The sequence below is a fragment of the Alligator sinensis genome, unplaced genomic scaffold (assembly GCF_000455745.1).
Source record: "Alligator sinensis unplaced genomic scaffold, ASM45574v1 scaffold56_1, whole genome shotgun sequence".
NCBI lineage: Eukaryota > Metazoa > Chordata > Crocodylia > Alligatoridae > Alligator > Alligator sinensis.
Window position 1 is genome coordinate 3376213 of NW_005841960.1, and position 18465 is coordinate 3394677.

General features: G+C 41.4%; 1 protein-coding gene across 1 annotated transcript in view; it reads left to right on the top strand.

The window, feature by feature from the left end:
- LOC102375047 (coagulation factor XIII B chain-like) overlaps positions 1-18057 on the top strand; it is a 54767-nt gene extending 36710 nt beyond the window's left edge. Inside the window, exons 10-16 of the mRNA XM_014518501.2 lie at positions 1177-1380; positions 2683-2859; positions 8219-8395; positions 9750-9926; positions 15221-15403; positions 16772-16963; positions 17896-18057. Coding sequence (XP_014373987.1) covers positions 1177-1380; positions 2683-2859; positions 8219-8395; positions 9750-9926; positions 15221-15403; positions 16772-16963; positions 17896-17903 — 1118 coding nt within the window. The 3' untranslated portion in view covers positions 17904-18057. The remainder of the gene's footprint in view (positions 1-1176; positions 1381-2682; positions 2860-8218; positions 8396-9749; positions 9927-15220; positions 15404-16771; positions 16964-17895) is intronic.
- The last annotated feature ends 408 nt before the right edge of the window (positions 18058-18465 follow it).

The window sequence follows — 18465 nt, forward strand, 5'->3', positions numbered from 1 at the left end:
ACAGCTAATTGATGGCTAAGCTACCACAGATTAATTTTCATTTTCTACATGGAAAGAGCATACACACAGGCTATTACCATGGAGCAGCTGATACACTTTAAAACAACAACCTTGTTTACCTCACCTACAGAAAGCATGTGTTCAAATTGGAGTGCCCAGCGGAGAGCAACAAAATTGATTAGGGGACTGGGGCACATGACTTACGAGAAGAGACTGAGGGAATTGGGCGTTAGTCTGGAAAAGAGAAGACTGGGTGGGGGGAGGGGAGATTTAATGACCGCCTTCAACCAGGTTTCAAAGAGGATGGAGCTAGACTGTTCTCAGTGGTGCCAGATGACAGAACAAGGAGCAATAGTCTCAAGTTGCACCAAAGGAAGTTTAGGTCAGATACTAGAAAAAACCCCCACGTTCTTAGGAGGAGGGTAGTAAAGCACTGAAACAAGCTATCTAGAGAGGTTGTTGAGTCTCCATCCTTCAAGGTTTTTCAGACCCAGCTAGATAAAGTTTTGACTGGGATGCAGGTAGGGATGGTCCTGCTTTGATCAGGAGGTAGACTAGATTAGCGTTTTTCAACCTTTTGCACCTTATGTCCCACCAACCATTTTGTTAAAAAACCCAGGTCTCACCATGATGAAAACAAAACCCCACTTTTTCCAAGATGTATATTTTTATGTTTATGTGCATTTTAGTATTACATTAATCATTAATGTAAATTTTTAAGGGCATTAAAAGTCCTGCTTACATGACCTTCATGTCCCACTGGTTGAGAAACACTGGACTAGATGACCTCCTGAGGTCTGTTCCAACCCTAATTTTCTGTGATTCTATGATTCTGAGATTCTCCCAGTAACCTTCCAGCAAGCTGATGTTATTCAATTTTGTCCCAAAATTTATGTGAATGCAGACTTGCCATTTAGCACTTCTTGACCTGACCTTCTTGACCTTTAGCACTTCTTGACCATTTAGCACTTCTTGGCCTTACTGACTGAACTGAAATAATTGAGTCATGCTTACTGTTATCTCAGTGCTGACATGCTAGTTGGATAGCAGCTTCCTGTTATAATTTACTAGTGACAGAGTGAACATGAATCTCTTCAGATAGATTTTTCAACTGGAGGGCTAATAGAATACAGTAACTTTCTAGCATACTAACTAATCTTTAATTTCTTTTTGGAGATGCATGTAAAGCATCCCCAGAGATTATGAAGAAAAATAATATACAACTAAGATGGAAGAGTAAAGACAAATTAACGCCTAACTCTGAAGACTTTATTGAATTTTACTGTAAACTTGGATATGTGCGTGATCCAACATCTTCTGAATTTAGAGTGCAGTGTTTAGAAGGGAGACTGCAATATCCCAAATGTATTAGGAGGTCTGGTGAGTATTCCTAGTTTAAATTAAGTAATGATTGATTGCTGCCTATTTGGTTTCTATTTTAACTGAGGACTTTAGTCAAGCATGTAGCAAGCCATGATGAATGGAAAAAATTAGAAATTGCTTAATTCATGGTCCTGAGCATGTACTCTCAATCCAAATCCTCATGCTCTTTTTTACAGGTAAGCAACTGCCTAAGTAAATATTTTATGAATTTTTTCAGCTGAAAAGTACAAACTCTGCTTTAAGATGACTGTTGGTCAATCTGTCAATTGCTAAGGGAAGATCAAGGTGAAAATGTAACTGCATGGGACCTGCAGGGTGATGTATACGGGCTTACAAAGTCAAGTCTAGGAGTGGGCAAACTGTCAAGTTCCGTCTAGAAACAACAAAGTCTAGAAGCTGAAGACCTGAGTACTGTGCACTCAGAGAAACAGGAAAGGTGATAAGAGCAGCTGGCCTTGTAACTGTGAAGCCCACTATAAAGCTCAACATAAAGCCCTGCTGCCTTTAATCATGTCTTCTTATTGCAGTTAAGAAGTGACTTTCAAACACGGAGGCATCAAGTACATGGGGGCCTGAGGGCCCTGGCCCCCCTCGGGAAAAGGGCTGTTAGGGCCCAAACCTAAGGAGTATTAGTTAAAGTACCCCCACCATTTTGAAGCATGAGGAACTGAATACATGAGACACCAAGACTGCTAATTAGCACACTCCAGACTCAATTAATTAAGTCTGCTCCAACACGCTGTAATTACAGCACATTGGAGCAGGCATCCTGCACATGGTTTCCACATGTCCATTATCTTAGGCTCCCCCTGACAAAAATAAAAGTTGGTGCCTACATTTATATAGAATAAGGGCCCTTATGATTCTGTTTTTATTTGATATACCCCTCTGTCTCAGCATCTTCAACAACAAAGTGGAGATGATATTAATGTCTTGCCTTATAGGACTATTGTGAAAATAGTTTCCTTAATCATTATGATTGCCTCATACATCAGTCTGACTTTCCATCACCACAGAGTAAGCACCTAGAAAAATTATTTCCATTTGAACTGGTCATCCTCCTGTATGTCTGAAAATCAACACTGATTCAGGATTCAGAACAGCAAAAATCAAATTCTTATTGAGTTGAAGTTTTTTGTCATCAATTTTTACTGTTTATGTTGACATTTTGAATATGCTGACCTACCTATGTATCTTTTGTGTGGACTGGGTGCTGGTTTGCAACCTTCATTTGAGGCTAGCTTTTATGGATTGTGGAAGGACAGCACCTGTTTTAAATGTGCTTATGTATCTTTTCAGAAATGTCATGTGGAAGGGTACCTGCCATCTCCAATGCCATCATAGAAGGCAGAGAGAAGGAAAGCTATCACCCTGGTGAAACAGTGCTTTATCAATGCCAGTCAAATTTTAGAATTGTTGGGTCACCAACTGTAACATGCAACAGAGGACTGTGGACCAAGCTACCTGAATGCAAAAGTATGAGGTGCCTTGATTTAAGAATATTTAACCAGCATTCATTATGAATATCATGTTATTTGTTGATACTTGAGCAGCAGTTGTTTTGTTTGGTAGCTTGATCAGCAAGTCAAAGAGCCAGAGACCAGAAACTACAGTATAGTTTACTGGAATTAATAGTAGCAGGTGGTTTTCTACTAGGGAGAAGTACTTCAAACTGCCCTAGATAGCACACACATTGGAAGGTCATCCCTCTCTGCCAAGTACCATCTAAATCAGGCAAATGTAACAATTTGCAGAGTTCTAACAGCTTTCTGTACAACATCCAGATACACAGTAAATGCAGGAACTGTTTGTAACCTGATAGAACCTAGTCCTTACACACTGAGTCTATACAAGATCCTGCTTATACAGTAGCTTGATACTAGTGCACAGTAGTGTCACAAGGCAAAAAAAACATGATGTGATGTTATTACACAGAAGTATTAAGCTACTGCGCAGCAGCATCACAAAAAAGGCATTTGCTGTTGCTACTGTGCTGTAACTCGGGTTACTGTACATATATTTAGTACTTGCATTTACTTAGTACAAGTACAGCTACTTAATGGGAAACTAGTGCTTTTTGGTTCCACATTCATCCATCTGAAATAAGTACCATATCTGTGTTGTGGTAACTCCCTGGAACCCCTGTCATAGTACCATTTTTGTTTGAGTTTGTTTTGAATTGTTTAAATGTTTCCACATCTTGCTTTTCATTCTGATGAGCATCATCCACAAGATTTGGTAGCCTGGTTTTGAGTTTTCTGCTAAACAGCATTTCTACTGGGTCACGCCATGTTTCATGGGTGTTGCTCTGTAATTTAAGAGTGACAGGTAAACATCGGTGTGTGTGTGTAGCTTTTTTCCAAAAATTTCTTCACTATGTGTACTCCATTTTCCACGAGACCGTTGGATTGTGGGTGTTTAGGACGTGAAGTGTTGTTACAGAATCCATATTTGTTTGCAAACTCTTTAAACTCAAGACAATTGAATTGAGGTCCATTGTCTGTTCTCACAATTTGTGGAATCCCATGTCTAGCAAAAATCAGTTTGATGTGAGTTATGACATGGTTTGCTATTGTGCTTTCGAGCAGTGCAATTTCAGGATAGTGAGAATAATAATCCAGCACTAATACATATTTTTTCCTGCATGTATGAATAAGTCAATGCCCACTTGATACCACAGAGCTATGGGGCTCATCCATGACCATCAAGGGCTCTTTTCTTTGTGCTGATCTGTACTTTAGGCACATTGTACAAGCCTTTACAGCATCTGTGTCATTATTTATGTTAGACCAATATAGAGCACCCCTTGCTCTCCTTTTGCATTTTTCAATGCCTAGATGCCCCCCCGTCCCCTATCTGCTTGACATGTCTTTCTTTAGCACTGCTGGAACAACAGGTCATGATCCTTTGAACAAAATGCCATCCAGTACTGAAAGCTCTCCCTTAAACTGAGAGTAGGGGCTAGGTATATGTTTTTCAGGCCACCCCTGAAAATAACTGTTATCATTTTTACAATGTCCTGAGAAGTAGTTTCTGCAATTAGTGCCCACATTTTACCTGTGACAGAAATCACTCTTTTAATTAGATTAACATGTAGTATGTCTGAGTCTGGAATCCTGTCATTTTCCATTGTGTCTTATGGTCTGGACAACGTATCTGCATTAAGTAGATTTTTTTCTGGTGTGTACTGTATGTCTAGATCATACCTTGCAGTTGAAAGAAAAGTCTTTGTAATCTGGGTGGCATGTCTGACAACCCTTTCTTTGCTATAGTTACCAAAGGTTTATAATCAGTTTCAGCTATCACAGCCTTCCCATAGATGAATGTATGGACTTGCCTACAGCTATATACCAGGGCTAAACTTTCTTTCTCCTTTTGTGCACATAGACATTCTGACTTAGAGAGTGTCCTAGATACATATGCTGCTGGTCTCCATATGTGGATCCCCATGGTTTTGAAGCAAAGCTGCTCCAATGTTGCCTTTAGAAACATCTGTTGACATCTTTTTAAATTAAGTTTTTAAATTTAAGTTCAGTTTTTAAATTCAGCTTCATGTTCACATGTCTACTAAGCATTCTTTTGTAGGAATGATCTAAGATGTTTGGTCTGCTCTGCTAAGTTAGGTAGATATTTCTCTACAAAATTGATCATCCCCAGTAATCTTTATACTCTTTCCTTATTTGTAGGGGGTGGCATGTTTGTAATGGCTTTAACCCTTGAAGGATCAATTTGCACCCCTTTCTCAAAGAGCCTTTCTCCCAGATGTGTTTATTTTTTTTTTACTCTGAATTTGTATTTTTGTTTGTTCTGTTTCAGACCTGCTCTGCAAGTTCTTTCTAGCACTTTTCTTAGCCTCAGGTCATGTTCTTCCATAGTATTTCCCCAAACTAATGCATCATTAATATGAACCATACTTCCATCAAGACCTTAAATTGTTGCACCTTTCTGTAAAATACTTCATATGCAGAATGGTCCACAAGGAATCCTACAAAAGCAATAGGTTCTTAAGGGCTTATTGAAGGTACATAATCTAGCACTATTCTTTTCTCAGGCAACTTGTCAAAACCCAGAAGAGGCATCCAAAATAGAGAAATATTTAGCTTCTAACGTGTTGCCATAAACCTCTTCCCTGATGGGAATGGGAAAATGCTCCCTTTTGAATCTCAAGGATCCATCTTTTCTTTCTATTATGTCTGACCAGTAAATGCACCGAAGGAACTGGTTGCTCTACTTTTTCTATTATGTCCATGTTAACTAATCTGTCTGACTGCATATACATGCCACAAAATTTGCTGTTTACAGCTCTGCAACTGCATTTTCCTTTTTCAGTTTCTCCCTTAATACAAGGGGAACATTTCTTGGAGCATGTATGGTGGGAGTATTTGGTTATCTTAATTCTATATTGTACTCAGTTGACAGTTTCCCTATGCCTTGAAGCACACCTTAAATTTCTTCTTCTATGTTCTTGCTTCCTAGTCTCTCAATGGCATCCATTTTTCTTGATCAAACCTAGAGTTTTACAAGTTTGTAACCCAGTAATTGGCACTAGCTTTCCTAGGACTGTTACAAACTGAATTTTTACTATATTACCTTTGTGTCTAACATGCAGTACACAGACGCCCTTGTTTGCAATCAAGTTTCCATTATACGCTGTAAGCAATGCTCCCTCTAAGGTGAAGCGATCTGTAAGTGCCCCACTTCAGTCCGTGAGCGTGCTGCTTTGGTCCATGAGAATGCTGCTTTGGTCTATTCCTGAATTGGTCCTGCTTCCCCCTTTAATATTTAATATTACACTCTATATACTAAATGCATATATAGTGTGTGTGTGTGTGTGTGTGTATGTGTGTGTGTGTGTGTGTGTGTGTATATGTGTGTGTGTGTGTATGTATATATATGTATATATGTATATATATGTGTGTGTGTGTGTATGTATATGTGTGTGTGTGTATATATGTATGTATATATGTGTGTGTGTGTGTATATATGTATGTATATATGTATGTGTGTGTGTATATATATATATATATGTATGTATGTATATATATATATAGTATACTCTATATACTAAATGCATTTTTTAATATTTGTCTCAGTCTATTTATTATCTTGTTAGATGTTTTTCTTTAAAGGCCCAATTCTGCTTTTAATTTGCATTGTTGTAAATAATAGAAGAAACTAGCTGTAATACCCACATGCTACCTTGTAATCATGTTGATGTGGCCAGGATTAAGACTTAATTAATACTTAAATACGGGCAAGCATTTCAGTTCTCTCTCTTCAGTTACCAAAGAGCTGTGTGTGTACCTCCCTGTCATGTCTCTTGGACCCACATGCAGGCTGCACTCTGCCAGCTCTCGGCCTCTGTGCCTCACTGCACCCACCATGGAGGGAAGGACTGGGGCCCTCCACAGATCAGGGCCTGCTGGCAGTTCACCCTCCAGCTATGGGAGAGACAGGTAGGCTCCACAAGGGGGGAAGAAAAAAAAAGGATCAGGCCCCTTTCTGCCTTTTTTTTTTCTGCCAGAGCTTGCCTGTGTAAGTGGCCACTGGGCCAAGTGGCCCTTAAGCTGTTGGGGGGTGGGGGGCTTCCTTCCCTCTGCAGCAGCAGTGCCCCCTGCTCCTAACTATGCGGGTGCTTCCCCACCTCACAGGTAGCACCCACTGCACTAAACTTTCCCCATACCCACATGCTAGAAACTTATAGGCACTGCTCCCTAGTGGATTCAGGGAAGAGTTCGATCCTGAGGTGCTGCCTGCGAGCTGGGGCAGTACCCACACAGCTACCACCCCACCTGGGCAGCCTTCAGGAGGTGGTGCTGCTACAAAGGGAAGATCTGCCCCCCCCCCCCCCCCACACACACATAGCTCAGGGGCCTCTTGAAGCTTGCACAGGCAGGCTCTGCCAAAAACAAAAAAGTGGCAAGGGGCCTGATTGCTTTTTTTTTTTTCTTGCAGATCCTGCTTGCTTCTTTTGTGCCTCTGGGGTGAGCTGCCAGCCAGTTCTGAGTTGCAAGGGGCCTCAGTCCTTCCCTCCATGGCAGCAGTGCCCCCTTGGTGGCACCCACCCATTTGTAGCTCACCTTGGTGGTCCCAGAGGCCACCGCCACCCTGGAGGGAAAGACTGGGGCCCTTGCAGCTCAGGGGCCACTTGGCCCACTGGCAGCTCACCCCCTGGCTGTGGGAGGCACAAAAAGGATTTGTGACAGACGCCCCTAAATTGAAATGGTGGGTTTTTAATCATTGCAATTAAAAACCCACCATTTCAATTTAGGGGACTAAACTCCTGTCACGTGTACAAGCACCCTTAGCCTACTGATCTGCTGCTTCCTCCTGCAATGCCCGGGCAAATATAACAATTTATACATAACACCCTTAAAGGGAACAAAGGGGGTTCAGTCGGGGGAGTTTTCAGCCCCCCTAGAGGGTGGGGTTAAAGTATTGGAGCCTCAAGAACAAGCTCCCTCTGCTGCCTTTCCCCACTCCCATTCTGAAAACAGCAAGCACTGTAAGAGAGCTGTGGTCATTGCTATGGGAACTTGTCTGCAGTCTCCCAGCCCACAGCTAGATTCCCCTACCCCCTGAAACAAACAGTGAACTTCTGTTTGGTCTGACATAACATTGTAACTAAAAACACTTTGCAGAAAACATTCTGAGTTACAGCTGGGCTGCACTTCTGTCTGCACCCTAAGGGCCTTACCTCTTCTTTTACTTCATTCCGCATATTTGGGTCATAATCTTTATATTATTTAAAGAAATGTAAAGTGTTTTCTGAAATTATGGTGTTTCTTAGAATTATTGAACAACCGGCACATTCATGCACATTTTCTGTTTTCAGGCACAATGTGTGGAGGTCCACCCGTAGTTGCTAATGCCAATGTTGTAGGAAAGAGGAACCAGAGGTATCAGACTGGTGAACGAGTACAGTATGAGTGTCAGGAACATTTTGAAATCATGCCATCAAGTTACATAGTTTGTGCAAATGGAGAATGGTCACAACCTCCAGTTTGTAAAGGTAAGGTTTTGATTAGATGAGGATTAGTTTGTTAAAATTACATTATATTTCTAAAGACAGAGGGCTATCAAGAAGAAATATTACAGCTAATTAGGGCCCTATTTCTGCATTTATCCACTAAAGGTAAAAAAAAAAAAAGCCAATATGTTACAAATATTAAATATTTGTCTATATGTAATATAGAATAGTCTATATTACATATCTATATGTAATATAGAATCATAGAATGCTAGAAAATTAGGGTTGGAAGGGACCTCAGGAGGTCACCTAGTCCAACTCCCTGCTCAAAACAGGACAATTGCCAACTGGGTCATCCCAGCCAAGACTTTGTCTAGCCGGGCCTTAAAAACCTTGAGGGATGGAGATTCCACAGTCTTTCTGGGTAATCTGTTCCAGTGCTTTACTACCCTCCTCATGATTGAGTTTTTTTCCTAATATCTAACCTTAATTTGCTGTGCTGCAACTTGAGACTGTTTCAAATGTCTTCAGGACAGCAAGAGTAAATTCAAATATTCGGAAAGCTCAAATACAAAGATGAAAATGTCTTATAACTAAAATATGTACATAGGAGCACATACACAAGATAAATATAAATGAACTCTAGACCAGATTCTGGCATGTTTACACACGGATAGTACCTTACTCTGAAAAGTCAATGAGCTTTCTCATAGACTCAGGTAATACTAATTGTAAAGTTATTGACTTTATTGCTGGGGTCATTTGACCCCAGCATCCTTTCCTGCCTATGGCAGGGGGTCAGACTAGATGATCTGCTTAGGTCCCTTCTGACCCTAACAACTATGAAACTATGACTTTTGACTCTATGAGATTATAAAGTAGAAGCATACAGCTTGTACTGTATTCAAAGAAGTGTATACCATGCAAGTGGTAATGCTGATAGCTGCTGACAGATATGGGGAGAAACCCCCCCCCACACACACACACACACACACACACTACCAGAAGAGGCAGCACATTTAATTTGACCTGGCTCCACAGCATCGGTATAGATCACATGCTTCATCAGGACTTTATGGTGCCTGAATCTAATAGCTGATACAATCAGCTATTAGATAAAAAAAACAAAAAAGCCCTGCTGAAATTCCCAATCTTACCCAAATTTTGGGTGGCCAGATTAAACTAATGTGATGCCACTTCTGGGCATTCACTGGGCTCAGCATGGAGGTGCGCAAGTTTAAAGAAAAGTTCTGGTTGGGGGTTGATGTCTGTAAGCAGTCTGTGTCCTTTCTCTCACCTCACCAAAAATATAAATGCTGATTACATGAGGACATAGAAGGGAATTTAATAAAGGTTTTTCCTATCAATAGCTAAAACTCTCCATGTTTCTTTTCAGCTACGACATGTGGCCCTGCACCAGTGATTGCAAATGGTGGGATTATGGGTTTTGGAAAGCAAAGATATTTTCCTGGTGAGAGAGTGCGCTATCGATGCCATGACGGTCTGAGTCTTATCGGGCTACAGATAATAACTTGTAAGGATGGGATATGGTCACAACCACCAGAATGCAAAGGTATTTTGCCTTCATATTTATATATAATCTAATACTTTTTAACAACTTCGTCAATGATGTAGACATTGGTGTCAGAAGCAGGCTGGCCAAGTTCGCTGATGACGCCAAACTCTGGGGTAAAGCATCCACACCTGAGGACAGGAGGGTGATCCAGGCAGATCTTGACAGGCTCATGAAGTGGGCGGATGAGAACCTGATGGTGTCCAACACCAAAAAATGCAAGGTTCCCTGCCTTGGGAGGAAAAACCTGCAGCATGTTTATAGGCTTGGCAGTGCTATGCTGGTTAGCACTACAAATGAAAGGGACTTGGGGTTCATGATTGACCACCACATGAACATGAGCCTTTAATGTGGTGCTGCAGCTAGTAAAGCGAGCAAAATGCTGGCTTGCATCCATAGATGCTTCTCAAGCAAATCCCGGGATGTCATTCTTCCATTGTACTCAGCCTTGGTGAGGCCGCAGCTGGAGTACTGTGTTCAGTTTTGGGCTCCACAATTCAAAAAAGATGTGGAGAAGCTTGAGAGAGTACAGAGGAGAGCCACGCACATGGTCAGAGGTCAGGAAAACAGAACTTATGATGAGAGGCTGAGAGACAATGGGACTCTTCAGCCTGGAAAAGCGCAGGCTCAGGTGTGATCTGGTGGCCACCTATAAGGTTATCAGGGGTGTTCACCAGGATCTGGGGGAACATCTGTTCACCACAGTGCCCCAAGGGATGACAAGATCAAACAGTTAAAAACTCCACCATGACCAATTAAAGCTGGACATAAGGAAGAACTTCTTTACTGTCCGAGCCCCCAAGGTTTGGAATAGACTGCCGCTGGAGGTGGTTCAAGCACTTACTTTGAACGCCTTCAAGACACATTTGGATGTTTATCTTGCTGGGATCCTATGATCCCTGCTGACTTCCTGCCCCTGGGGCAGGGGGCTGGACTCGATGATCCTCCGGGGTCCCTTCCAGCCCGAATGTCTATGAAATAATAGTGAAGATATAGGCCATGTACAGGAGTTACATTTCTATCAGAAGAGGCACTGCTCTCCTGGAAAAAAATTCCTGTGTACAAGTGTCCATTCAGTTTTTCATGGAGGAAACTTGCCCATCCATAACAAAGAACTCCCAAGCTGAGACCTTGCAAGAGCATTTATCTCACTAGAATGAACACCTACATGATTCTGCTTGATTCAGCCTTAATTGGGAGGAGTCAAGCAGAAATTTCTTCTGTGCCTTCACCAGGCAGAAAGTACTTTGGTCTCAGGAATAGAGGAGCTGTTTCCTCTCAGCTTAACCCGTGCAGATCAAGGGAGGACTTGAGCTTCTGCTGCCCTCTTCAAACCTTCCTGAGACTAGTCTGGGAAAGCTGCAGGGATATTTTCCCACAGCTGGACTCCTCCTCCTTATAGGAAGTGGTACACCTCAAATTTGGTACAGATTGTGCTTGGTGGCTTTCATAGGGGGCCATTTGGAAATGGGATTCTTCCCTTCCTGCATACAGGAGATTTGCAGAAGGAGCTTGCCTTTTATGAGCTTGAGAGATATAGCAGCAATGTAATAGTTCTTGATCTCTTTTGTTTGGCTATCTTTTATCTCCTGTGTTTCTAAAAAGAACATTTTGGAGATTTGTGAGAACAGTGATGGGGAAGCCAAAGAACATCTTTATCTAAGATTATAACAGCCGGTGACTTTTTTAAAATCTTGATTATATAAACAGTAGAAACAAATAGTGAAAACAAAAAGCTATGTGGCTTTCCCAGGAGCTGAACATGAAACACTTGTCACTGACAAAAAACACTGTGTCACCTGAGACTGAAATCTCTTTTCCATTGGGTTACATATGTAGGACTAGCTATCTATCTTCCACCTTGAGGAGGGCATGCTTGATGGCCCAGTGTAAGACAAACCTGTTCCACATTTTGTCACAAGGTCAAGTGTCCAAATTCAATGTGTCGCATGCCTGGACCAGGAAGTGGAAGAGTTGGAGGGTGTCAGAGGACTTGGCCCTGTGAGCCAATTTCTGTCAGTTTACTGAGTCACAGAGAGTGACTTAACTAGTTAAGGTTGAGAACCTCTTTCTGTTTAAAGGCTGAATCTTCCAAGTGATCTATAATTAACTCATTTACTGTTACATTGATCCATTTGTTTGGTCTCATGGCGGTGTAGGGTAGAACTAGTGATCCAGATGTGGGGTCAGTTGTGCAAAGCATTCTTGATATTGACAAATTCTTCTTCAAACTTTTTCTTGTGGAGATCTAAGTATTAACTCATGGGACTGATGGTACTTAAACCACTCTTTGGAAGGCATGCCAACAGTTAGCCATATACCCTCACCATGTCCTCGTCTGATCCTTATCAGCTGCTCTGCTTTCTGATCCCTGCTCTGTGTGTCTCCTCCCTGGTGTGCCACATGCCACACACAGACAGGGATAGGGTACCACATATGCCTCATATTCTCCCTCCTGCCCCTCTGGGAAGCCCTGTTCCCATTTCTCTGCTCTTTTTTCAGGATATGGGGGTATTCTAAAGGTTAATACAACTTTAAATCTCTAAAAAACATTAACATTTGAAATTTAAAGATATGGTTTATGTCACCCTTACATTGGATGGAGGGGCTAGCTACAGCGGGCTGGTTATAGTCACAGAGCTGGAGGGCCTGGCTGAAATAAGGATAAGGAATATGGCTGGGGAAGTCAACGAGAAAGTAGCTCAGGGCCTAATTTAGAATGTAGTTTGGGCTACACAAGGAAGTGCACAGCAGCAAAGAACATCAGGCAATAAGCAGCAATTTTTTTACCTGCCTATACAGGGCATATGGCTGAAGCACAGAAAGGAAGGGTGAGATGAAAATGTTGGAGTAGTTTCCCGTTATAGGATCATAGGAAAGTAGGGCTGGAAGGGATCTCACAAGGTCATCTAGTCCAACCCTCTGCTCAAGGCAGAATCATCCCTGACTAAACCACCCCAGACAAGTGTCTGTTTTGAAAGTTTCCAAGGATGGAGATTCCACAGCTTCTCTAACTAGTCTGTTCCAATACTTAACCACCCTCATAGTCAGGAAGTTCCTCCTAAATTTCCCCTGCTGCAGCTTGTGCCTGTTGCTCCTTGTCCTTTCTCCTGCAGCCACAGAAAAAAAAATCCCATCTTCATCCTGTCTGTAATCACCATCCAAGTATTTGAAGACTGTTTTCAAATCCCCCCCTCAGTCTTCTGTTCTTCAGACTGAACAACACTACTTCTTTCAGCCTTTCCTCAGTCTTTTCTCCCAGGCCTTGACTATTTTTTTTTGCTCTTTGTTGGACTCTTTCTAAACTGCCCATGTCCTTCTTGAAGTATGGGGCCCATGAGGCTGCCTCAGTGCTGAACAGAGCAGAAGAATCAGTTCCCTTGATGTATTTATGTTTTAGGGCAAGGCTTTCCAACTTCTAAGCGGTTGTAGGCTCCATACCACGTGGGCTATATCAGCTGTATCAGCATGGGCCACAGGCCACATATGTCATGTGCATGCCCCACACTGCACTCTGCTGTATGGGAACTCCAGTCCCCCAAGCTCATGGGCCATGGGCTCCTTTACTGCATCACACCATGGGAAGGGACAAGAAGTCAGAAGGGAGGGGGAGCCCAGAAACCCATGCTGCTCCTGCAACCAGAGTAACGAGGGTAGCAGTGGCTGTGCAGGAGCCTGGGGACCACAAACTAACTCCTTATGGGCCCTATGCAGCCAGTGGGCCACCAGCTGGACAGCCCTGTTTTAGGGAATAGTGAGCTAGAGACTGCAAAAGGAGAAACAACACCAGTCTCTCTCATATGGTTAAAGTTGCTGTATCCAACATGGAATGAAATGGTTAAGATTTTGGGCTATACACTGTGTCTTACGTCCCTTACCACCTAGCTCAGCCACGGTGCAGTTCACACATTTAAAAATATTACTATTACCCTCATAACTAAGTGGACAAAAGAGTGGAGGACCAGCTGGCCATCACATATGAACTATGTAGCCTAGTGGAGAGAGAACTAGTATAGGAGAACTGTATTCTATGCCTGGCTCTGTTGCTAGCTTGCAGGGTCACCTTAGGTAAGTTAAGTCCCCAAACTCCTCCGACTGTGAAGAGGGTAAATGATGTACAGTGCTATAGACAAGCTGAATATTATTACGTAGCAAAGTGAGCATCTCTTCTACAAACCACCTGGAACTCAACTCAAACTCATTTGGCCCCACAGTCCAGATCTAGAACACAATAAAAGATATCACATTTATCCAAAGAACCTGGCAATTCATATAACAAGCATTTATCATCCTTGCAAGAACTCTGAATATATTTACTAAGAAACCTTTATTACTACAGTTAGGATGGCCTTTTGTTTTCTTGTGACCTTCCAGGATATTAAGTTCAGTGAAGTTCACACTTCTGAAATCCAGAAACAAATATGTAAGGTACATGCCAGTGCAACTTGAGTTCCATTTTCTATGAGCAGTGATCCAACACATACATGAACACGGTTCTTGCCAAGACAACATTTGTTCCAAATTTACCCATCCCTAAACTCACAGAGCAGTCAAACCATTTCACGGCTGACAATCCCTTGGCAAGAAGTCCCCCATGCCTGCTATTGACATAACCTACAAAAAGTCAGCATTGAAACAAAGTATATGGGATCTTTCTAAGCATATTTTCACTTCTTTAAACACACAGATGGGAAGGCTCTAGTCAAAGCACTACCAAGTCACCACAGCTAATTCCTCCCATTCTTCCTCCCCAGTTCTGTACAGCTCCATAGTAAGTGCAAGTGGGATGTTTGTAGGTAATTCCAAGTCTTTACGCAGCGCCAGGGAGATGAGTTAAATTTGCATTAGTTTGTATCTTGACTCCTCATGTCTCTCATGTTCTGCCCTCCTACCAGGGAATTAGGGCTCACTGGAAGGGTCTGTTAGAAGAGCCTAAGCAATCACTGGGTTACTTTAACAACATAATAACAAAACAGTTTATTATGATCAGTGAAAAGCTAACTTGATTAAAAACGGCAAAATTGCAGGTACTGTGAAAAGCCAGATCATTTGGTCTGGTTTCACAGAGCAGAGTAGATTTACAGCACTCTGCTGTAACATCAGTGAGTTAAAAGTATTTGAGTAATTATTATATTACCACAATTTATTTTTATTAGGGGATGGGCATGGAGTTGGACACTATTGGGTGTTGTCTGAAGACAGATCAAAATGATATCTGATCTGATATCTGAGCATTTAAGTTGTTGTTAAATACCTCTTCCTGGATCTATTTCCTTTCCAATACTTCCTTTCAGAGGCTTCTGGAAAATGTGGAACTCCCCCTCCTATTGATAATGGAGATATCACTTCTTTTCTGTTGAAAGAATATGAATCAGATTCTCAAGTAGAATATAAATGTCAACATTTCTACGTAATGGAGGGAAATAACATTCTTACATGCGTCTTAGGCCAGTGGACAGACCCACCAATTTGTTTAGGTAACTATGAATGTTTTTCTCATGACAGGAGATTCAGATGTGTTATATCACTTCTGTAGGAGTTTTGGTTGTGCTAGGCTGTAGTTATGCTAAGCTATATTAAGCTATGATGTTGAAAAGCAGTCTGGGAGAAAGGGGGGCTCATGACTACTGGACATTGGCAATGCATAGGAGGTACACACGGGTGCATGTGCTGATTGGCTGCTGCCACTGCTGCCTGCGACATCTGCAGGCAGTCACCACCCACCACCCTGCCTTGCCAGCAACACCACCAGTGGCATCTAGGAGTGGGCACTGATCACTGGTTGGCACTAGCCACCTCCCCGCCCACCGCTGTAGCTGCCTGCAGCCAGTCCCTGCTTACCTGCACTGCCGCCGCCACCTGCAGGTAGTCGCTGTGCCCCTTGGGAGGCATGAGGCATTCATGTTGCTGGATGACCCAGTAAGAAAGTAAAAATAAATAAAAATACACTAATAAGTATAAAGCCACTGAAGGGGGTATGGAAACAGCAGCTAAACATTTGAGGACAAATATAAAAAGTAAAAGAGCTTGCTAATGAAACAAAATAACAAGAACCAAAATGCAGGTGCATAACTTTGGCAAACAAAACAAGTAGAGATGACCATCTTGACAGAGAGAGAGATAAGAACTGGTATGAGACAGGGGGTATGCAAATATAAATACAGGGGTTGGGAGACCTCAGGGACCATGAATAACTGACCGTATCTCTACCTGTCAAGGACAAGATTCACTAAGTTGGGCTGACTGTTATTTAGACCAACTGGTATACTGTCCAGTGACAATAAAACTTTCTAAGCTTTCACCACTGAACACTTACCTGAGTTGTGTTTTCTATATCACCTTTGGCATCCAGAAGACAGCTTGCTAACGTCAGCCTTCTAAAACACACAAACTCCATCAGCCTGTATATTAAAAGCAACAGCAACTAGATACCACCCAAGAAAACACACATCAACTAAAAAAAAAATTCTTTAACCTTTCTGAATTAAAAAAGTAAATAAATAAATTGGTAGGGTATGAAGGTACAGAGAGGGCTTAGTGAAGAAAAAATTACTATCCCAACCATCTAAAACCTCCTAATAATGAAACTGAATAAGTATACTCAAAATACCCTGCCTTTCTTAATTAATACCTTATTGGCTAAGGTTTGTTTAGTTTATTAAAAATGTGGTCAAATGTAACTAGACATTTTGTCACTAGACATTTCTATAAGAACAAAGGAAAATTTTGTATGCAACTATGTAAAACATCGGGTGACAGGGTTTCTATGAATTATGTGGTCAGAATTTTGTTTCACAATGACAGACCTACATATAAAAAAAATGAATTACATTTCCTTTTTCCAGAGCCCTGTACAGTATCTGAAGAAGAGATGGAGAAAAATAATATTGTGCTGAGTGGGGAAAAGAAATTGTATTCTTTAGCTGGAGAAGCTATTGAATTTGAATGTAAAACTGGATACAAGAGGGATCCAACATCTCCTGCACTTAGAGCACAGTGTTTCGAGGGGAAATTGCAATATCCTAGATGTAAAATGGGTAAGTGATAGCCAATTTAGCCACAATATTGTTAAGACATGCACTCAAATCAGTTTATTTGGTGTTTCCACTAAAGAAGTCCAGACTATAGAGACATTAAGTGTATGATGCAATGACTGTACAAAACAAATGCAATATCTGCTGAAATCCAGAGTGAGAGATCTTCTGCATGGCAATCCAGAATATCTCAAGATAAATTATACTTTGTGTCAAAAAGCAGATAGGGAAAATTATATGGGAAACAGACTGAAAAGGGTATGAATTTCTGTTCTAGAAGGTCACCTTAGACCATCCCCTGCCAATGTTAACAGTACAGCATAAATCCTGGTAAAATTTAGTAATATGAATTAAATCAGAGTGGGTTTTTTTGTCCAGATAAAAAGTTTTTTAAAAAGGTAAAATTGATTGAATTGCTTTCAGGGGCTAAGTTTGTACTATTACTTTTTCTGGATTGTGTTGCCATCTGCTTTTCAATTAAAAGTTCAATAGAACCCAACTCAAGGACCAGATCTTTGGCCCTAGCTATTGTCCCTTTATACCACTCTAATGATCAAAGGGATAAAGATTCCCTCCTGGCCTATCCTGTGCTTGTCCACAAGGTTACCTGGGGGTGAGGGTAGTGATTCTCCACTGATTCTCAGGGCCCTGTTGTATTTGAACTAGGCACAAGTTACAGTGGCCTGTGATATCAGTAATTTATGCAGGAGTTATTTGATTCCTTAAATTATCCCAAGGTGTGAAGGAGGTGCAAGGGAACTTTAAGGCTTTTCTCTCCTGTATATCTGGGGATGATGCCCCAAGTGTATATTTTCAAACAGAAAAGCAAATTCTCTTTCTGTTACAGAGCCATCATTTGCTGTGCGTTCTGTGTAACAGCTTCACAAGTGTTAGAGGAGTAACTGATTTTTTTTTTCTCTCCCTTTATTCAACAGGCTCTTGAACAGAATAAAAGACCCATCTCAAAACTATTTTAACCAGTATCTGATAAGCAAACCATTAATCAATTATTTGTAGCATTCATAGAGTCATAAAGAAATAGGACTGGAAGGGACCTCAAGAGGTCATGTAGTCCAGTCCCATGCCTGAGGCAGGATCATCCCTATCCAAACCATCCCATACAACCATAATCTAACTCTACGTAAAACTATCTTCAACCCTGACACAACACAGACCTAACACCCTAACCTGCCACAGGTAAAGCATGGGAACCACAGCAGCCAATGTCCTGCTTGTATGAAATGTTGTCAATATACACGCTCAAGAAACCCCACGCTGTTTCCCTTTTTATCGGGATTTTTACTTTGGTTACAATAGATGTTTCTTGGTTTACACAACTGTTTATTCCTCACTTTGTTTTCTTATACAATTTTAAAGCAATTTTTAAGCAAAGTCAATTAGAACAAATTCAGTTTAGAAGCAAAGTCAATTAGAACAAAACCTGAATTGGACATATGGAGTCAGTCTTCAGATGGGGTAATTTAATTAAATTAAGTTTAAGCCAC